The 16,980-nt window shown below is 26.2% G+C and overlaps 2 protein-coding genes across 2 annotated transcripts in view; one reads left to right on the top strand and one right to left on the bottom strand.

Moving 5' to 3' along the window:
• LOC129963156 (tetraspanin-18-like) overlaps positions 1-6,745 on the top strand; it is a 50,940-nt gene extending 44,195 nt beyond the window's left edge. The window contains exons 6-9 of the mRNA XM_056077270.1: positions 1,147-1,215; positions 2,801-2,929; positions 4,185-4,271; positions 5,890-6,745. Coding sequence (XP_055933245.1) covers positions 1,147-1,215; positions 2,801-2,929; positions 4,185-4,271; positions 5,890-5,994 — 390 coding nt within the window. The 3' untranslated portion in view covers positions 5,995-6,745. The remainder of the gene's footprint in view (positions 1-1,146; positions 1,216-2,800; positions 2,930-4,184; positions 4,272-5,889) is intronic.
• Positions 6,746-6,839: 94 nt separating this feature from the next.
• LOC129963155 (CUB and sushi domain-containing protein 3-like) overlaps positions 6,840-16,980 on the bottom strand; it is a 68,283-nt gene continuing 58,142 nt past the window's right edge. The window contains exons 6-8 of the mRNA XM_056077269.1: positions 14,980-15,123; positions 13,214-13,295; positions 6,840-8,758 (exon numbers count right to left, since the gene is read on the bottom strand). Coding sequence (XP_055933244.1) covers positions 8,662-8,758; positions 13,214-13,295; positions 14,980-15,123 — 323 coding nt within the window. The 3' untranslated portion in view covers positions 6,840-8,661. The remainder of the gene's footprint in view (positions 8,759-13,213; positions 13,296-14,979; positions 15,124-16,980) is intronic.

Below are 16,980 nucleotides of genomic sequence, written 5' to 3'. Positions count from 1 at the left end.
TTTCTGTTTTTAAATGATTATGAAATTATGTTCAAACCAATGCATTCTTTAATTAAACTTTTCTTTAAAGTGTTTAAAATAGTTTATTTGCATGAACTTCTGTTATTAAATGAAATATAAAATGTAAATTTTGATCATTCAAATATCATTTAGATAAAAATTGTGAACTATTATTATGAGAAAAAAGATTTCTTTCTGCGCCTGATTTTATCATGATTTTCTATTACAATCAATCAATCAATAAAAAATAATAATAATAAATTTAAAAAGAATTAGGTTGTGTTTTATTTATTGTCTATACAATAAAGAATGTATTATTCATATTCCACATTATGTATACCAATATCTTGAATAAGTATATTCCTTATAATACTAATACTGTTCATTTTATAATATTTCTTTTGATAATTTATAACTAAGCTACCTAGATATTTCAGAAAGCTGAATATTAAATTGAATGAGCATTCGTATGTATGCATGGAAATTGTGATTATAAGAAGTATTTTTACAATCTTTTAAATGCTACATAAATCACTGTTATTAACTTATTTTTCATAAAATGTATATTTATCATATGTAATTTGTAAAAAATGAAAACTATCTTAATTATAAAATATTATTATTATGTAGGTTCATTTTGATTTATTAAAATCCCTGTTAAACAAATTATAATTAATTGTTTATTTATAATACATTGAAATATTAATTTATACAAAATAATTTATAATTCTATGTTTCAGATTTATTATTTTCTTATCTGTTATAACAGTTAAATGCTTTTATTTGTAAATAAGGAAATCATCAATTATTTTAGCTTATTTTTTTAAAAAATAATTATTATTTTAAACATTTTTTCCATAATATACATATTAAAAAATAAATGAAAAGATTTTAGCAAAATTATTAAAATCAAAATTAAAACTAGAATAAATTATTAACATATTAAATTACTCAGGCTATGAGATGTGAAATTAAATCGACTATATGTTAAAGGTAGTACCTTAGCATTCATAGCTTGCATCCACTAAACGCCTTGATCTGCCCCTGGCAAACTGTTCTTGAATAGCATTTTTTTTTATTTGTGATATGCTGTGTGTTTTTACCAAAGTAATTCAACTAATGTTTTATATTTTCCTTATGAAACAGATGGCTGATGTACTTAGTACTGCTTGGGGTGAAGTGAATCAAATGACGAAAAATGTTGTACAGGAGCATGTAAGTTTTGCTGTCTCTAATTACCTATAGTGAGTCTAGATATAGAGTCAGTCAGTCTCTACTTACTGAATAGATTTTCATTTCATAGTTTAGCAAGATATTCACACTAATCGTAACCTAAAAAAATATTTTATTAGATATATATTTTTTCATGGGAAAATATTTTAATTTAAGGCACTGTTTTATGGCATTTTACTCAATAAATGAGCAACTGAAAAAAATTTAAATTGTATAAAAATTGTAATTTTTATACAATTTTTTTACTTTATTAGTCATATTCTTGAAGTAGTATTCTTGACACACTAACATTTTAAACAAAAAGAAAGTTCCATTCTTCTGCAACCAAAACTTAACTAATTTATAAATCTTTGATTGTCAATAGTGTGGACCATTTGAATGCCTTTCTGATATATCATCCTCTCCAAAGATAATCTTTAATTTATCTAAAAAAATGAAATTCAGAGGTTTAGTAGATTGGTCAATTCTGATCACAGAAAACTGACTTTTTTTCTTTAAAATGTTAATATGCCAAGAACATTTTTTTTAATAATATGACTGATAAGACCATTCCATAAAATTATAGATTTCGTTTATTTTTCAGTTGTACGTTTATTGACTGAAACAACTCAAATTATAATTCTTTACATCTTTTGAAGCATTCATTTAAGAATTTTGAATATCTATACCCAACAGTTTAGAAATTAGTTGTTGATTTACAAATATAATGGGAACAGTGTATGATATGAACAATTAAATGATACGAGTTAAAATTACTCAACATTGTTATTAAAAAACATCAAAATTGGTATTCATAGAATAGTTTGCATTTGCGATACTACATCTTAAATATTAGTATTGATTGTTATGAGATAAGAATAAAATGTTAACAATTTGTATGTGACTAAAATTTGTCTTGTGAAATTTGAATGTCATATTTGCTTTGAAAATTTCCATTTTTTAAATGTCATTTCATTATTATTTTATTCTCAAATTATAATTATTTTCATTATTTAAAGCATTCTTAAATATTTTTAAAAAATATCTATGCTCAATGGTGTAGAAATTAGTTGTTGAGTTACAAATAGAATGGGCACACTGTATAATATTAACAATAAAATGATGTGAGTTAAAATTACTCAACATTCTTATTAAGAAACATCAAAATTGGTATTGATAGAATAGTTTGCATTTGCGATACTGCATTTTGAATATTGCTATTAATTATTATGAGATGCAAATAAAATGTTATCAGTTTGAATGTGACTAAAATTTGTATTATTTATGAAATTCGAATGTCATATTTGTATTGAAAAATGTTCAAATTCTTAAATATCATTTCATTTTTCAATTGATATATTCTATCAATTGATTTCTATTCTATCTAATGATATTGATAGAATAGTTTGTGATACTATATCTTAAATATTGCTATTAATTGTTAGTACATGTAAATAAAATGTTACCAATTTGTCTATGACTAAAATTTGTATTATTTATGAAATTTGAATGTTGTATTTTCTTTGAAAATGTTCAATTTTTTAACTGCCATTTTATTTTTATGCTAATTTTCGTTCCCCAACTTCAGTTTGAATGTTGTGGCTTTCTTGGACCTCAAGAATTTGTTGACACAACTGATCCTATCGATGATAGTTGCTATTACACAGTGAAGTCTGACGATGATGACTCGGTTGTTCAAATGAAATCTTTAAATAGGGTAAATGTGGCATCGGTCTTATTATTTATAATATTTTATTTTAAAAAATGTAATTTTTTTGTTCATCTTACAATTCAAAAAATATTTTAAATATGAGTTATATATTTTTACTATGATATGTCGATTATATTTTTATTAAATATCGTATTGAAATTTTAGGTATGCATAACGATTGTTTTTTTTTTTTTTTCAAATAATACATGGATATGAATGAGAAGATAATTAAAGTATATTTTCAGAAATAAATTCATTGTAGAAACTTTGTTGTGATGTTAATTACTTATAAATATGAGGTAATTTGTGTAATTATATTTTGGAAGAGTTTGTAACGTTCATATATCTTACTGATTGGCAGTATCATACATTCTCACAAACATCAGATTTTAAAAAGAGAAAGTTATCGTAATTTTGCAGTTAAATCGATCACTATTCTTAATATCGTCTATATTGTATGCTAATTTATCAGCGAAATACAAAATTTTATGTGGAACTTTTGATATGTTGCAGAACATATTAATTGCTATTTGGTTTGGTGGATTTGAAATTTCATAAAGCAATCTGAAATCAAAGAATTTTATTCTACCTTATAAATAGCCAATAGCTTATCTTTTAAGAATCGTGAACATTTTGCAAACTTCTCGTCATATTTATGAAAACAACAACAATGGAGCAGAATCATTTTTCTTTCAGCAGTGGAAGAATATTACGCGATAAAATATCTGATGAAACAATGAAGACAGTTTTAATTTCAGAATAAAATCTATCGCTGGAAATTAAGCAAAAAATAATTTTAAAAAATTGCCAAAATTCAACGAAAACTCGTCTGACAATTAAAATAGTATCATTTAAATGACAATTTTGCAAATTTTAAGATGATCACAAATGGACACAATGATCACACACACACACCCAGCCTCACACACGCACGCACACACACGCACGCACACACACACCTACCTTTGTAACATGAGCTTTAGAAATGGGAATTAGCTTGAAAACAATCGAGAGTATATTATTATTAACACAAATATTTGAGAACTATAAAGAATTTAAATATGCATACATTTTTATCATATGCATCATTTTGCTTGCAAATGTATTAATTAAAAAAAAAAAATAAGTAAATATCAAACATTATATGTTTTGTTTGCGAGAAATAATTTTCTCAAATATCTGTTGATGTTTCAATTATGAATTCAGTTTATCTATTAAAGTTCCAAATAATTTGAATTGAATGATTACTTCATTCTTTTAGATGGGATGTAAAGAAAAATTAGTAGACTGGTTTTACAGTAATAAGATTATATGGATAGCTAGTTTAGGTGGTCTTTTGCTACTGCAGGTAAGAGAATCATTTTTATTTAAATTATTTATATTTAAAGAATATTCCCACTGTGTTTCTCATAATGGTTTGAAATTATTTCATGCTGTTATATTTTTTTATATTTAATGTTATTATTTATTAATTTTTTATATTCATTAAAAATGTTGAAATTTACTCTTTTGCAGCTATGTTTATCATAATGCATTGCATTGATTTCAAAATTTTATAATCGCTTTCCTTTAAATGTAATATTTTTTGTATTGATATCATTGTAGTAAAACTAATTTTAACTGTTCCATCTTGATTTTGTATATTTTCCTTTATTCTTTCTGATGTATATGCTTTCCCTCGCCAGCATTTAAAATTATGATCAGGTACATATAGCTATGTATGGAATTAGAATGCATAGTTTTAGTTTTTAGTGACATTGCTATTGCACAAAGATCCATAATGCTTCTATTTTTTACTATAATAATTATTGCCATTCGAAATTTTTTTTAGTCAAAAATGAATCTTGATTTGTATTGGTATTATTGGTATTGACTTGCTGCAAAAATTAGTATAATTTTTGTTGCTAGATTGCATTGTATTCTTAACTAAGATTTTGAAAACTGTTTTATTTGAAGAACACCTGCTACTCAAGAAGAATATACCTGCCGAATTCAATAGCTATTAGTCCAACAGTCTGTCCTGTAGACTTATACATCATACATATTCAAAATTTACAAATACTATCCACTCTTTAAACATTGTCATGGTAAAATCTGTTAAAAAGGTTTATTTATCTATCTTTCTAGAACACTTATTGGATTGAAGAAACATTTATTGGATTATAGATTCTTTCTTTTTGAAGATATTTTTAAGGAATTGCTTAAATTTGTATTAATTAGACATTAAAACATACTAAAATAACCTGAATATTATTTTTTCACACTAAATACTTTCTGCTTAATCTGTCATTCTCTCTCACAAACAGAAAAATTAATGAAATTGCATTTTAAGACTTCTTACAATATTTACGTAATTCAAACTAGTGTTGAATCTTTGATTACAATTGTTCTTTAGCAAAATTTTTAAATAAATGAACTTTAATAGATTTAGCCTTTTTGCTATTAATCGAATATTAAATATTAGGTTTTGACTATCTTCAGAAGTCAGAGGTTATTTACTATTAGTTATGTAAGACTTCGCTTATAAATTTTATAAAATTATTCATCATTTTTCTGAAAGAAATGCTAATTATTCTTTTTTTTTAATCTTTAGAAAGCATATTAATATTTCGATGATATTTAAAACATCATTGAAATAATTTTAAAAGAACATAAAATAATTCATAAAATATTGCTTGTTGTGTTTATCTTATTGAATTCAAGATGTATTTTTTTTATTCATTTGTACACAGAATTAGTTTGTATAGTAAAAATATAAAATTCTATGGCTTATTATAAACTTTTTTTTACTTATTTATTTACTTATTATTGATGAATAATGTAGATAAATTAATCCATATGAACATTTAAATTAATCCATATGACAGTCATTTATTCAAATTTCATTTCTCTTAATTTAATAAAATTCTTGAATCTCTATATTAGATTTTTAAAAAATCCTTTTTAATGCTCTTTCTTCATTTTAGGTGACTGTTGTTTTGTTTGCTGTCTATGTTATAAACCAAATTAAGAGGGCAAGGAGATCAAATGCATCATCATTTAATGATGTACATTACCATACTAGATTATGAGTTGCTTGCCTTAATACTGGTAACTGGGTTGTTAAAGTGCCTTGAAGAAAATTCAAAATATTACAAACCATAAAAAACTATTGTGATTCTGGTTTAATATATAAGAGCAGCTTAACTACAGAATTGTGTATATATATATGTCTTTATTATTCAAGTTCTTTGTATACAACTTTTATCACTTTATATGTTTTTCATTAATAATCTCATTTTAAATATTTATCGAATGTTATATGAAGATATGGAAAATGTGATTCAATTTAATATATGAAAATACATCCAATTCACCTTTACATACTATAAAATAATAATTATTGAATTCTGAATTTGTATAGTTTATTTTATTACTTTTTTAAAGACTTTCCTCTTTTTATAAATACTTTTAACTCTGTTTAAGTTGTCCCATGATGACAAAATATCAATGCATTTATTTTATTTTGTAATGCAAAGTAGGGAAAGAAGGAACAATAAAATACTATAATCTATTTTTCACATGATCTTCTTTAATATATATGCCCTTCATAAATGAACTTTTTCTTAAATGCAACAGTAAGATTTAATGATTGTGAAATTGCCTGTTTTATATCAATTTAAATTTTTGCTATTTATATTGTGAAATAATAGTTATGGATTATAATCATTTTTTGACTTCACTGCCATACTTGAAAAATGGTTACTGATGCTATATATGTATTTACCAAGTTTGATGTATTTTGTAGATATTATAACAACTTTTATAAAATATATTGTTTATGTATTTTATTAATAAAAGTATGATGCTCAAGGTGTGTATAATGAAGTTAAGAACGAGAAACAGACACATATTTAAGTAATACTTTAATGGGTCTTCCATAGCAGAACTTCACTTATATACTAAAAATATTTTTCAATACATGGTATTGCAACAATTATAAACTTCTTTTGCATAGCTCAAAATATATGAAATCTACTTCAATTTTTGGTTTATACATAAAGAAGGGGATAAGACCAATTTTTAATATTTACAATCGAATAAGTATATATCATTTTTTTTTCCCTTCAAAAGCTTTACACAAGTGCAAAAATGTTGAATACAGTTATGACAATACAAATCAGTTATATCTGATGCTAAAATAATTTGAAACATGTATAATTAATGAACTTATATTTTTAATGAATAAGCAATGTTGCTGACATGGATTTTAAGCATCTTATAATTATTCAGCTTGCTTGCTTCAAATTATATTTGATCTTTGTATTTAAATATGACATACAAATTGCAAGAAGATACTTTGGTCAAAATTTCAATATTAATAATTTTTTTGATGTGATGTGAAAATAAATCTTTTTCTAAAATATTTCATAAAATATAGTTTTTTAGGACATTTCTTTTTTTGTAGATTTTAAGTTAGGACATTATTCATTTCTCACATGAACTTAGATAAACAAGTTTAAAAGATAACAGCATATTCTCTCCTTGAGTATAAAAGAAGTACTTCTTTCGTCTAATGTTAGTTGTTCGATTTGCTTTCCTCTCCCACATTAAAAAATTTCAAATATATTATAGATAGGTATTCATTATTTTTAATGTACATGCAGTTGCCGTATCTCAAATTTAACAACAATATCATGTAATTGCTTCGATTGAAAATGACAATGTGGGATGCCATGTACAATTTTCCTTTATAATGAGTTTTTTAAATGAATAGAAATTTCTGTAATATTTGCTTTCTTTTAGTTTTAGAAAAAAAATTTAACTCACCTGCAAGATATACTAGAAACAATGGTTATCATTTGCTACTTATAGGAAAAAAATGACCAACTTTCCTCGACTATATTTTACAATTAAATGATGTAATAGCCAATGATATAATTTAACTTGGACTTAATGTGCAATGAAAGACCAATGATGCTTTAGAAAATTTTCAGAATTGATTGGCTTTTTTGAAACCCATTATCTAATTTTGAACAAGAAAGTAGCTAATCGGACAACCAAAGGTTGACAAAAGGTGTAATAAATACGCTTTTAAACTAATTTATAGAATTTTATCAAACTGCTTAAAAAATACTACTTGCTACATAACATTTCCAAAATGAATATCGCTGCAACGCAAAATGTGCAACATGAAGGCGTTATAAATACTCTCCATAAACAAACTGTAGGAAATAAAGGAACATGGCAGTACTTAGCAATGAATCACATTGGGTTTTTTAAAGAGAAGTCAATGTGAAAATGCGTTAAGTCCTTTGGGCCCCTTTTTGATTTGAACAATGAATCGATGAAATATACACAATGAAACCATGTAACTTTATGGCAAATTATAGGGTAAATTTCTTTTTTATCTTAGAAAACACTAAAAATAGACGCTTCAGTATTTTAGTTTCAAAACAAAGCTGCATTTCACTAGTACAAAGTGTAGAAATTGAAGTTTTTAAATGCCAACATCAAATAGAATCAATATCACAAAACACGTACAGTGACTCAAAAATGTTTGAGTGTAGACTACTTTACACAAAAACTCAGTACATTTATAGTTTTTTTTTCACACATATATAACATACATCACTTTTCACAATAAGTTAGTGTCACTATTCTCTTAAAACATCTTTTACATGAATAAGTTATAAAGTATCGCAGAGCATTTTGAACAGGTATTTGGCAGAATTGTACGACGTAAACCACTTAATTCACTATTCATTTGTTTCTTCTTCTACAGCGTGGGAAGGTTGTTGTGGTTTAGGTTGCTCACTCAGGTCTTCAAACTCATCATCATGAATTTTTTGTTTCCTGTGAAAGAAAGTAGGATATTTATAATATTCAATATTGTATTTTATTAAATGTAGGAGAGCAAGTTACTTCATTGTTTTCTGAATACTGAATAAATATAAAACATTTTAATGGTATATGCTAGATTATCTTCTGAGTATTCCTCAGTCCACTTGTGAGATCATATAATCAATAGTGACGAACTTGGGAATAAGAATACCATAAAGATAAATATTTGTGTTCGACTTGTTCTAGTAATTTTGAAATTGGAATGAGAGCTGTTCATAAGATATTCAAGTTTTTAAAAGAAAAATTCTTTCTGTTGATTTTGCTTTATGAAATTCTGATTAATTACATTTCTATATTACTTTTAATATGCATTTTTATTTTAAATATATTTTTTGGCATTAAATATAACATGCTCATATTTTTTAGAATTAATATGTTCGAAAAATTGTTAGGATACTATTTACCAATATTTAAATATTTTCTAAATATCATATTCGTTTCAATAATAACAGAATTCTGTAAAACTCCATGTCTATTAAAAGGTTAATCAGCATTTATTTGCAATAAAAATGTTTCATTAAATTAAAACCAAAGGCATATATAAACACACAATAAGAAATAGAATTTATGGCTTTATATCAAACATGCTTTAAAATTACTTTTTAAAATTTTCCTTATTAATATATTTAATCTAAAGGTGGGTTTTGTAATTTAATATTTATTTTTAAAACAAACAATTAAAAAAATTTAAACAGTCAAGAAAAGACAACTGGACGTTTAATCAAATTTTTTTTCAAACATATGTAAATTTTTATACTAACTTTAAAAAAACAGAATAAAGCATTAAGTACTATTTTTATGATTCTTAGACTGTGTAAATATTAAGTGGTAATATATAGCCAATCATCATACATGGAAATTAAAATTAAAATTTTAAGGGTAATAATGAATATTAAAAGATTACGAGACTAAAATGTTTATGCAGTATTGTCTGCACATTTAAAATTGTACAAACTTTCAAATTTTATATAGCCACACCTTCTTTTGATGTCATGAATTGATTCCTCATGGGAAACTTGGCCAAAATTTATACTATGTGACATTTTGGAATTTTTTGTTTAAGAGTGCATTTCTGCATGTAGATATAGAAGATTTAGATATTATATTAGAGGTCGGCAATTGGATTTTATTTTTAAAAAATACTTTTAAAGCCACTTTAAAATTACAATCGATTGCTATTTGATGAATGACAAAATATTACTGGGAAAAGTGTTATTCTTTTTTCACATAGAAATATTAATAAAAAATAAAAGTTTTGTCTAAAATTGCAATCAAGTCTGAATCGCTTTTATATCCAAAGCAACAAAATGGAAACTTATATTGTATTGTTGGAAAAGAAGATTAATATTATTTTACTGATAAAAAAATTATATTTTTATTTTTATGGAGCTTTATTGCTACTTTATCCATTGATTTTATTCTTATTATTATTGCTTATTACTCAGATATGAAGTACTACATCATTTTATTTTATGGGCACATAAAAAAGTAACACCTTATCTATACTTATAATAAAGCTCAATGTGTGTGTGTGTGTGTGTGTGTGTGTTGGCGCTCTACAGGCCAGGTCATTTGACATACAGCTATCAAATTTGGTACATGTATACCTTAGAGGTCGGGAATGTGCACCTGGGGTCCCTTTCTTTGAAATTTTAATTAGAATTTTAATTATTAATTAAAAACTAACTTTCCCGCCAAAAAAATCTTCCATTTTCCCCACCGCCAACTTTTCCGCCAAAAAAATCTTCTATTTTCCCCACCGCCAACTTCAATTTTTTTTTTCTCCCAACAGAAAGGAGGCTAGGGTTAACATTTTTCGGCGGATTATTTCAAACGATTCTGTTTATTTTCTTAATGTTTTATGCATTTAAAATTAAACATTGTTAATTAATCCATGTTTCAGATTCATTCTGAAGTACTTTTGAATTAAAATAACACAGAATAAAGAAAATTAAAAATGTATAATCTGCATAGCGTTACCCCAACTGGCGTAGAAAAATTCACGCATTTGCGTTACCGGAGCTGGCGAAGAAAATTCACGCATGCGCATTCTGAATGTTGCCATGACAACCGTTATCAACGGTTGATTTAAATTATTTTTAGGTTAGTTGCATGCTTTTGTAAGTAAATTGTATTTATGTTAGCTATATATTTTTTGTATATGCTTATAGTTTTAAGTACATCGTTTTTAAAGTAGTTTTTTAAACCTGTTTTCGACCGATTATTTTAAACGATTCATTTTATTTTCTTAAAGTTTGATGCATTTAAAATTAAACATTGTTAATGAATCGATCTGTTCATGATGAATCTGAGAAAATTTTGTTGACAAATTCTTGAGATATTACATAAATTAAGAAAGATATTCTTTAGTGCCCATAAAGTTTAAACGCTCAGTGACTCTGTTATCAGTAATCATATTATTAAAAAAATGCTTTGTTTCAGTAAAGAATATTATTATATTAATTGCAGATTAATCATTTACACTTTAATTTAAAGCATAAATTCTACGAGGGGTAACAGAAAATTAGAGAGATACATATCACGCTATGACTGAAGGCCTTTATAATATTATTAGTGAATTATATGACTATCAAAATTTGAAGTTTTAATATATTTTGATGAAGAACTATTAAAGTTGGAATTGCGTAAAACATTTAATTATTAAAATTTAAACGAACATTAAGATTGGCGAACCGACTGGTCGCCAAAGGCGGCTAGTTAATTAATAAATGCAAATCAGTTTTCTCCCATGCTTTATAGCCAACATAATATTTTATTCAAGTTTTTTGATTGGGAAATATTTCATTACACGAAAACACTAATATAAGATATAATCATGTTGCAAAAAAGGAAAACAATAAATGAACATTTATAATTCTGTGATTTTATTCCACACATCTTTAATTTCCATTATTGTTGAATTTTTAATAATAATGAAGTTACTCAAAAACTTACTACTTATTTATCACATATTTTGTTGAATCGGATATGAATCAAAATTTCAAAGCAGGCATGATTTTAGGAATAATTATTTCATTGAATGCCTTTAATAATAGAAAATTTATATTGGAATCTTTAATGAAATATAAAATGAATTCTGTTAAACTGGTATAGAAAAAAAATACAGCATTTATCAATTAAACATTAAGTAATAAAATCAATAAGAGTTCAAAATTATAAGAATACATTTGAATACAATTTCCTACAAACAAAACTATATTGAAAATTTAAAAAAAGATATTGATTAAATTTTTGTATTTGTTCTTAAAACATTAAAATTCTTTTTCAAAAACTTGTTAGAAGAGTGTTTTTTTTTTTTTTTTTTTTTTTTTTTGTAATAAAAATACTTGGCAAATCACAATTATTCATTTAATTGAAGTCTCATAATAAATAGACACAAAGGTTTTATAGGTAATTTATAATCTCTGTCTTCTTTGTGAGTAAATAATATTTAAATGTTTTCATGTTAAATATTATTTTTTAATGATAAATGTGTGTACCAAATGTGTAAAGTAATTTTTTTCAATATTCAATTCAATTTTAAAATTTCACATCAATAACTAAAAGTTCGATTTTTTAATTTTATTATTAGAGGTAAAAAAAAAATGTTAGCTCATAATTTTGAAATGAATAGATCTAAATTAATGAAATTTGGTCAGTAATAATTTTTGAAATAGTTTAGAAATTTTCTATGAGAAATAGACATTTCCATTGGAAATATTTAGATTTTTTGTTCTCATTTCAATATGTATAGACAGCAATATGAATATAAAATTTCAATTAAAAATATCTTTAAGAATACATTAATTTCTTTCGAATTATACTCTTTTTATGATTTAAGGACAAATAATGTTGGCTAACTCCCTTTTTTCATCTGCCATAAATGAATTATCAACTACATCAAGTAATAATTTTTCTACAAAATACGATCTCACTGACTATGACATTCATTTTATCTTTTGTACTGGTATTAATTTTATCTGAGGACTTTTGATTCTAAAAGATTCATGCCGAGATTCCGTTACTATCACAAACCTTCGGCGAATGATTCTGCGTTTTGAAGAAATTGGAATTTTTGTATTGCAAATTAAATGAAATGCAGAGATCTGAAGCAACTGCGACTATAATTGTTAAATATGCAATACATTAATGCACATAATAGCATGGTCAATTTAATTACACACTATTTCTCTTAAAAGAAGAGTCTCTTTTTCAAAAGTATTTACTTATTAATTAACTTTTACTTATAACGTAGTATTTTGCATAACAAAACAATCAAATAAAATTCGAATAATGATCTAATTGTGTATGAATAGACAGTGCTTATTTCTTCATTAGAACGTGTATTGTCTATAAAAACTCAAATCATAGAAAAACTAGTAAAACTATTTAGCAGGCAATACTTACTTTCTGATTATGAAAATAACAACGAGAATTATAATATTTCCGAAGATTAGAACACCTACTAATACACATGGTACTATGATATCTGCAAAAGAAAATAATATCATTTAATTCTCAATGGTTGAATATATCTGTTGATTTTTAAAGGTTTATATACGAATAGTTAAAATGACAGTATCGATTTAGAACATTTTAAGAGGAAAATGAGTTTAAATTTTTCCATCGTAAACAGTAATACTCCAATTTTAATTTTCATTTCCCTCCGTTATTTAGTCCCCCCCCCCTAATGCTCATCCACCTAGTTAGATAGGCAGTGTTATAGGCATCGGGAACGCAGGATCGCGTTATGTTATGTTATAAGAGAGAAATCGCGATTCTTAGATTTGGCCATTGTTCTAAACTAAATCCATTCCAAAACAGCACTGGCACCTAACCAACGAAATAATATGACATATGTTCAAAATGACTAATTCTAGACTAATGACGAACTTTTCCATTTCGCACACAAAGTTCCATATAACACTAGAGAGAAAATTTTGACTTATGACCGTTCTCACATTTGACGGTATGTTGGTAGAAATTACGTCTCGAATCCACGACGCTCGAGTCCGCAATTTGAAATCACATTGGTGTGTTGATAAAAGCGTGGGCTTCAGAACCGAAGTATTCTAGATTCAAAATCCGATTTCAGCAAGGATCCTTATGTATTCATATTAATTTTGACAAATATGATCAGTCGTCCTTCAGTTAGTACAAAACAAAGACTTAGAGTGGGATTTATGGGGGGCAAGCGCTGTTGGATTGATCATCTATGCTATGTCTGGATCAAGTATCCTTCCGCTGTTTTGGGTAGTGAGTGTAGATCCATTGTCATCCTTATCATCTGATCATGATTCAAAGTTATCATTTCCGCTACAAAATAGATCTCTTGAATCTGTTAGCATAAGATATTGTTTGATATTATGAATGCCGCACAATATTCTAAAGCTATCGATCGTAATAATATTGTTATGTATTTGCACTAATAGAGAATGCATTAAGAAGGAATATTAATGTAAATTAAGTTAAGCCAGTTCACATGTCCTCATTATATACGCTAATCTAAATTAAGTAAGTCACAGTCGTGATGCATATAAATTAAGAATTACAAATGGCATATTAAATAATACAAACAATTATCATAGATATACAAAGTTTACTGAAACAATGAAAAGTGTTGTTATAAAATGTACTTAAAACATTCTCAAAATATTTATTAAATTTTAGGAAAAAAATTGAACGGGAACAAAATTGAGATAACTGAAAGGCTAACTTTAATGAATTTTAAAGCTGCTCAAAATCGGTTTTTGTGCTATAATATGCTTAGAAGTTATTAAGGAAAAGCATTAAAATTACAATTAATTTTTAATTCAAAATCTAAACAGAATTGTGAAAAACGTTCCTCATCAAGCCTCCTATTACCCAAGAATTAACTACTTGCCATATTTCGTAGCTCTTGGTTGGATGGTCAGCTCTACAGATCATGCCGCGTCATTTTTAATTACGCATATCGCAGTTCATCGATAAAATACTATCATGGAAACATTATTTATGTTAAAAACGTTCGTTCTATTAGATGCTTCTTTTCTTTCTTTTTTTTTATTATTCTTTTTTCAATATTCTAAAAAACACAGAACCGAAATCTTTTGTTCTAATGATAGCTATATTTTTCTTTACATTTTCTACCTGTTACATATATTCATAAAAATAAATTCTTAATGTTCATTTACCTTCCACCAAACTTGCATTTTTGTCCCAAGCAGCCAGAATGAATGTCTCATTTGTGGCTACAGCAGTTGTAATATTCTGAACATCTTTCTGAGTACTGGGATTTGGAAAAGCCGTTGTTGTGGTTGTCGTCGTCTCTTCCATAACTAAAATGAGAAGCAAGAATCAAACTGTTTGAGATGTGCTTACTGTATAAATATAAATAATGCATAAATATAACATGTCTAAACTGAATTTAAATTCTTTTTTCAGAAGATGCAAGCAAAAAAAAAACAAAAAACAATCACAATTAATGTTAACATTTCATTTAATCAATTAAAAAAATGACATTTGTAAGTCTTCGAATCCAAACAAACAAATTTAACTTTTTCGTAATGAATTGAAATAGCCTGTCCGTCGGTGTGAATTAAATAAATCAGAAAATTCCTCTTGGCAAGCTGGCAGGCAAAAATAGATTCCTTTTCATCTTAGTTAATACTTCATGAATCTAATTTCAGGCAAAATTAGGGCTTGCAAATCAATTTTTTAGCCCCTAAGATATTGCAGTTATTGAAAAACTTTAAAGTTGTTCGCCTTAATGAGGAGCTAATTTGGCTAATTGAATTTATTTTTTCTATCTTCAATATTAAGGAAGTTATAGCGAAATGAAAATTTCATCCCCCAACATTCCCACCCCTTTTTGAGCAAGATGGCCCATTTGCAAACTCACCCGTGGTCTCTACATTTCTAACAACATATTTCAAGCCGGTTAAAATCCATTCAAAATTACTGCAGTTATCTTGTTCACATGAGGAAAACATTATACTCATATTTTATACTATATCCGTCATTAAATCTATCCTTTTTTTTAATGCTTCAAAATATTTTTTTTTTCCATTCAACAGATAGATATTAGGATTGTTCAATGACTAATCCCCCCGATAAAAAAAAGACAAGACTCATTAATTATGAAATAAATAAAAAGAAGTTAGAAAAAATAGCATAGCAAAACTTCACAGCAAGTTAAAAAAACATATACAAAGGAGCACACCCATGTCCCAATCCTATATAAACTGTTTAATCACACTGACCAAACTTCATTGGGAATTATTAATAATAGCCAGTTAAAGTGAGTAATTTGCTATATTTCTATATATATAAACAAACTTTTGAACGAAGAGTAGCCAAAACAAAGTAGCCACTTCTAGGGAACATGATCGGTGAAGATCAGCAGAAATTTTCCTAAAGCCGTGTCATTGAAACCATTTGTTATAGGTAGTTTTCCTATAGGAATCTACCTAAAAACGCTTTGAACTAGACGAATGACACAAGGTACATGATGTCTATATTTATAAATTTCTGTTAAATTTGAACGAAATCCATTCTAAAGAATTCTGGCTGTTTAATTGTCAGAATATAAGTTAACACGATAAATGCAGAACGAAAATGAGTTAGATGAATAAAATTTGATACATAGATTTAACATCTAAAATATTTGTCAGATTTGGAACCAAATTCATTGAGAAATTGATTTTCTGTCGGTCTGTCTTTCACAAGCATGTTAATGCGATAACTCAAAATTGAATGTAATTTTATGATTGCAATTGTAGTTATCTGTCCAGTTTTGGTTTGAATCAGACGGAAAAAAGGCGTCCAAAATACACATTCGATTTTCTAGTGATTGAGTTTTAATCGCATCTTAGCCATTAATTGCTAAATATCGCACTCTTTTGTTTCTAGTATTGCTAAAGGCATACAATTAATAATAAATAAGTATGCCAGAAAATTTCACTCAAATACTTTTAATCACATTAAAATTATATTCAGCACTGTTTAATTGCATGTAACGATACACTGTATAGGTTTTCCCCTGCTGTCAATCTGAATAATCGCTGATTTAATACATGATGTAAAAGACTAAAATTTAATACGGTTAACACATCATTATGAAGACTGACCTCAAAAAAACAATACATCAGATCAAAGGATGATATCGTCACTAAATCATATAAATTACAAGGTCG

This window comes from Argiope bruennichi, chromosome 3 (assembly GCF_947563725.1).
Source record: "Argiope bruennichi chromosome 3, qqArgBrue1.1, whole genome shotgun sequence".
NCBI lineage: Eukaryota > Metazoa > Arthropoda > Arachnida > Araneae > Araneidae > Argiope > Argiope bruennichi.
Note: the sequence above shows the minus strand (reverse complement) of the source record. Positions and strands in the feature narration are given on the sequence as shown.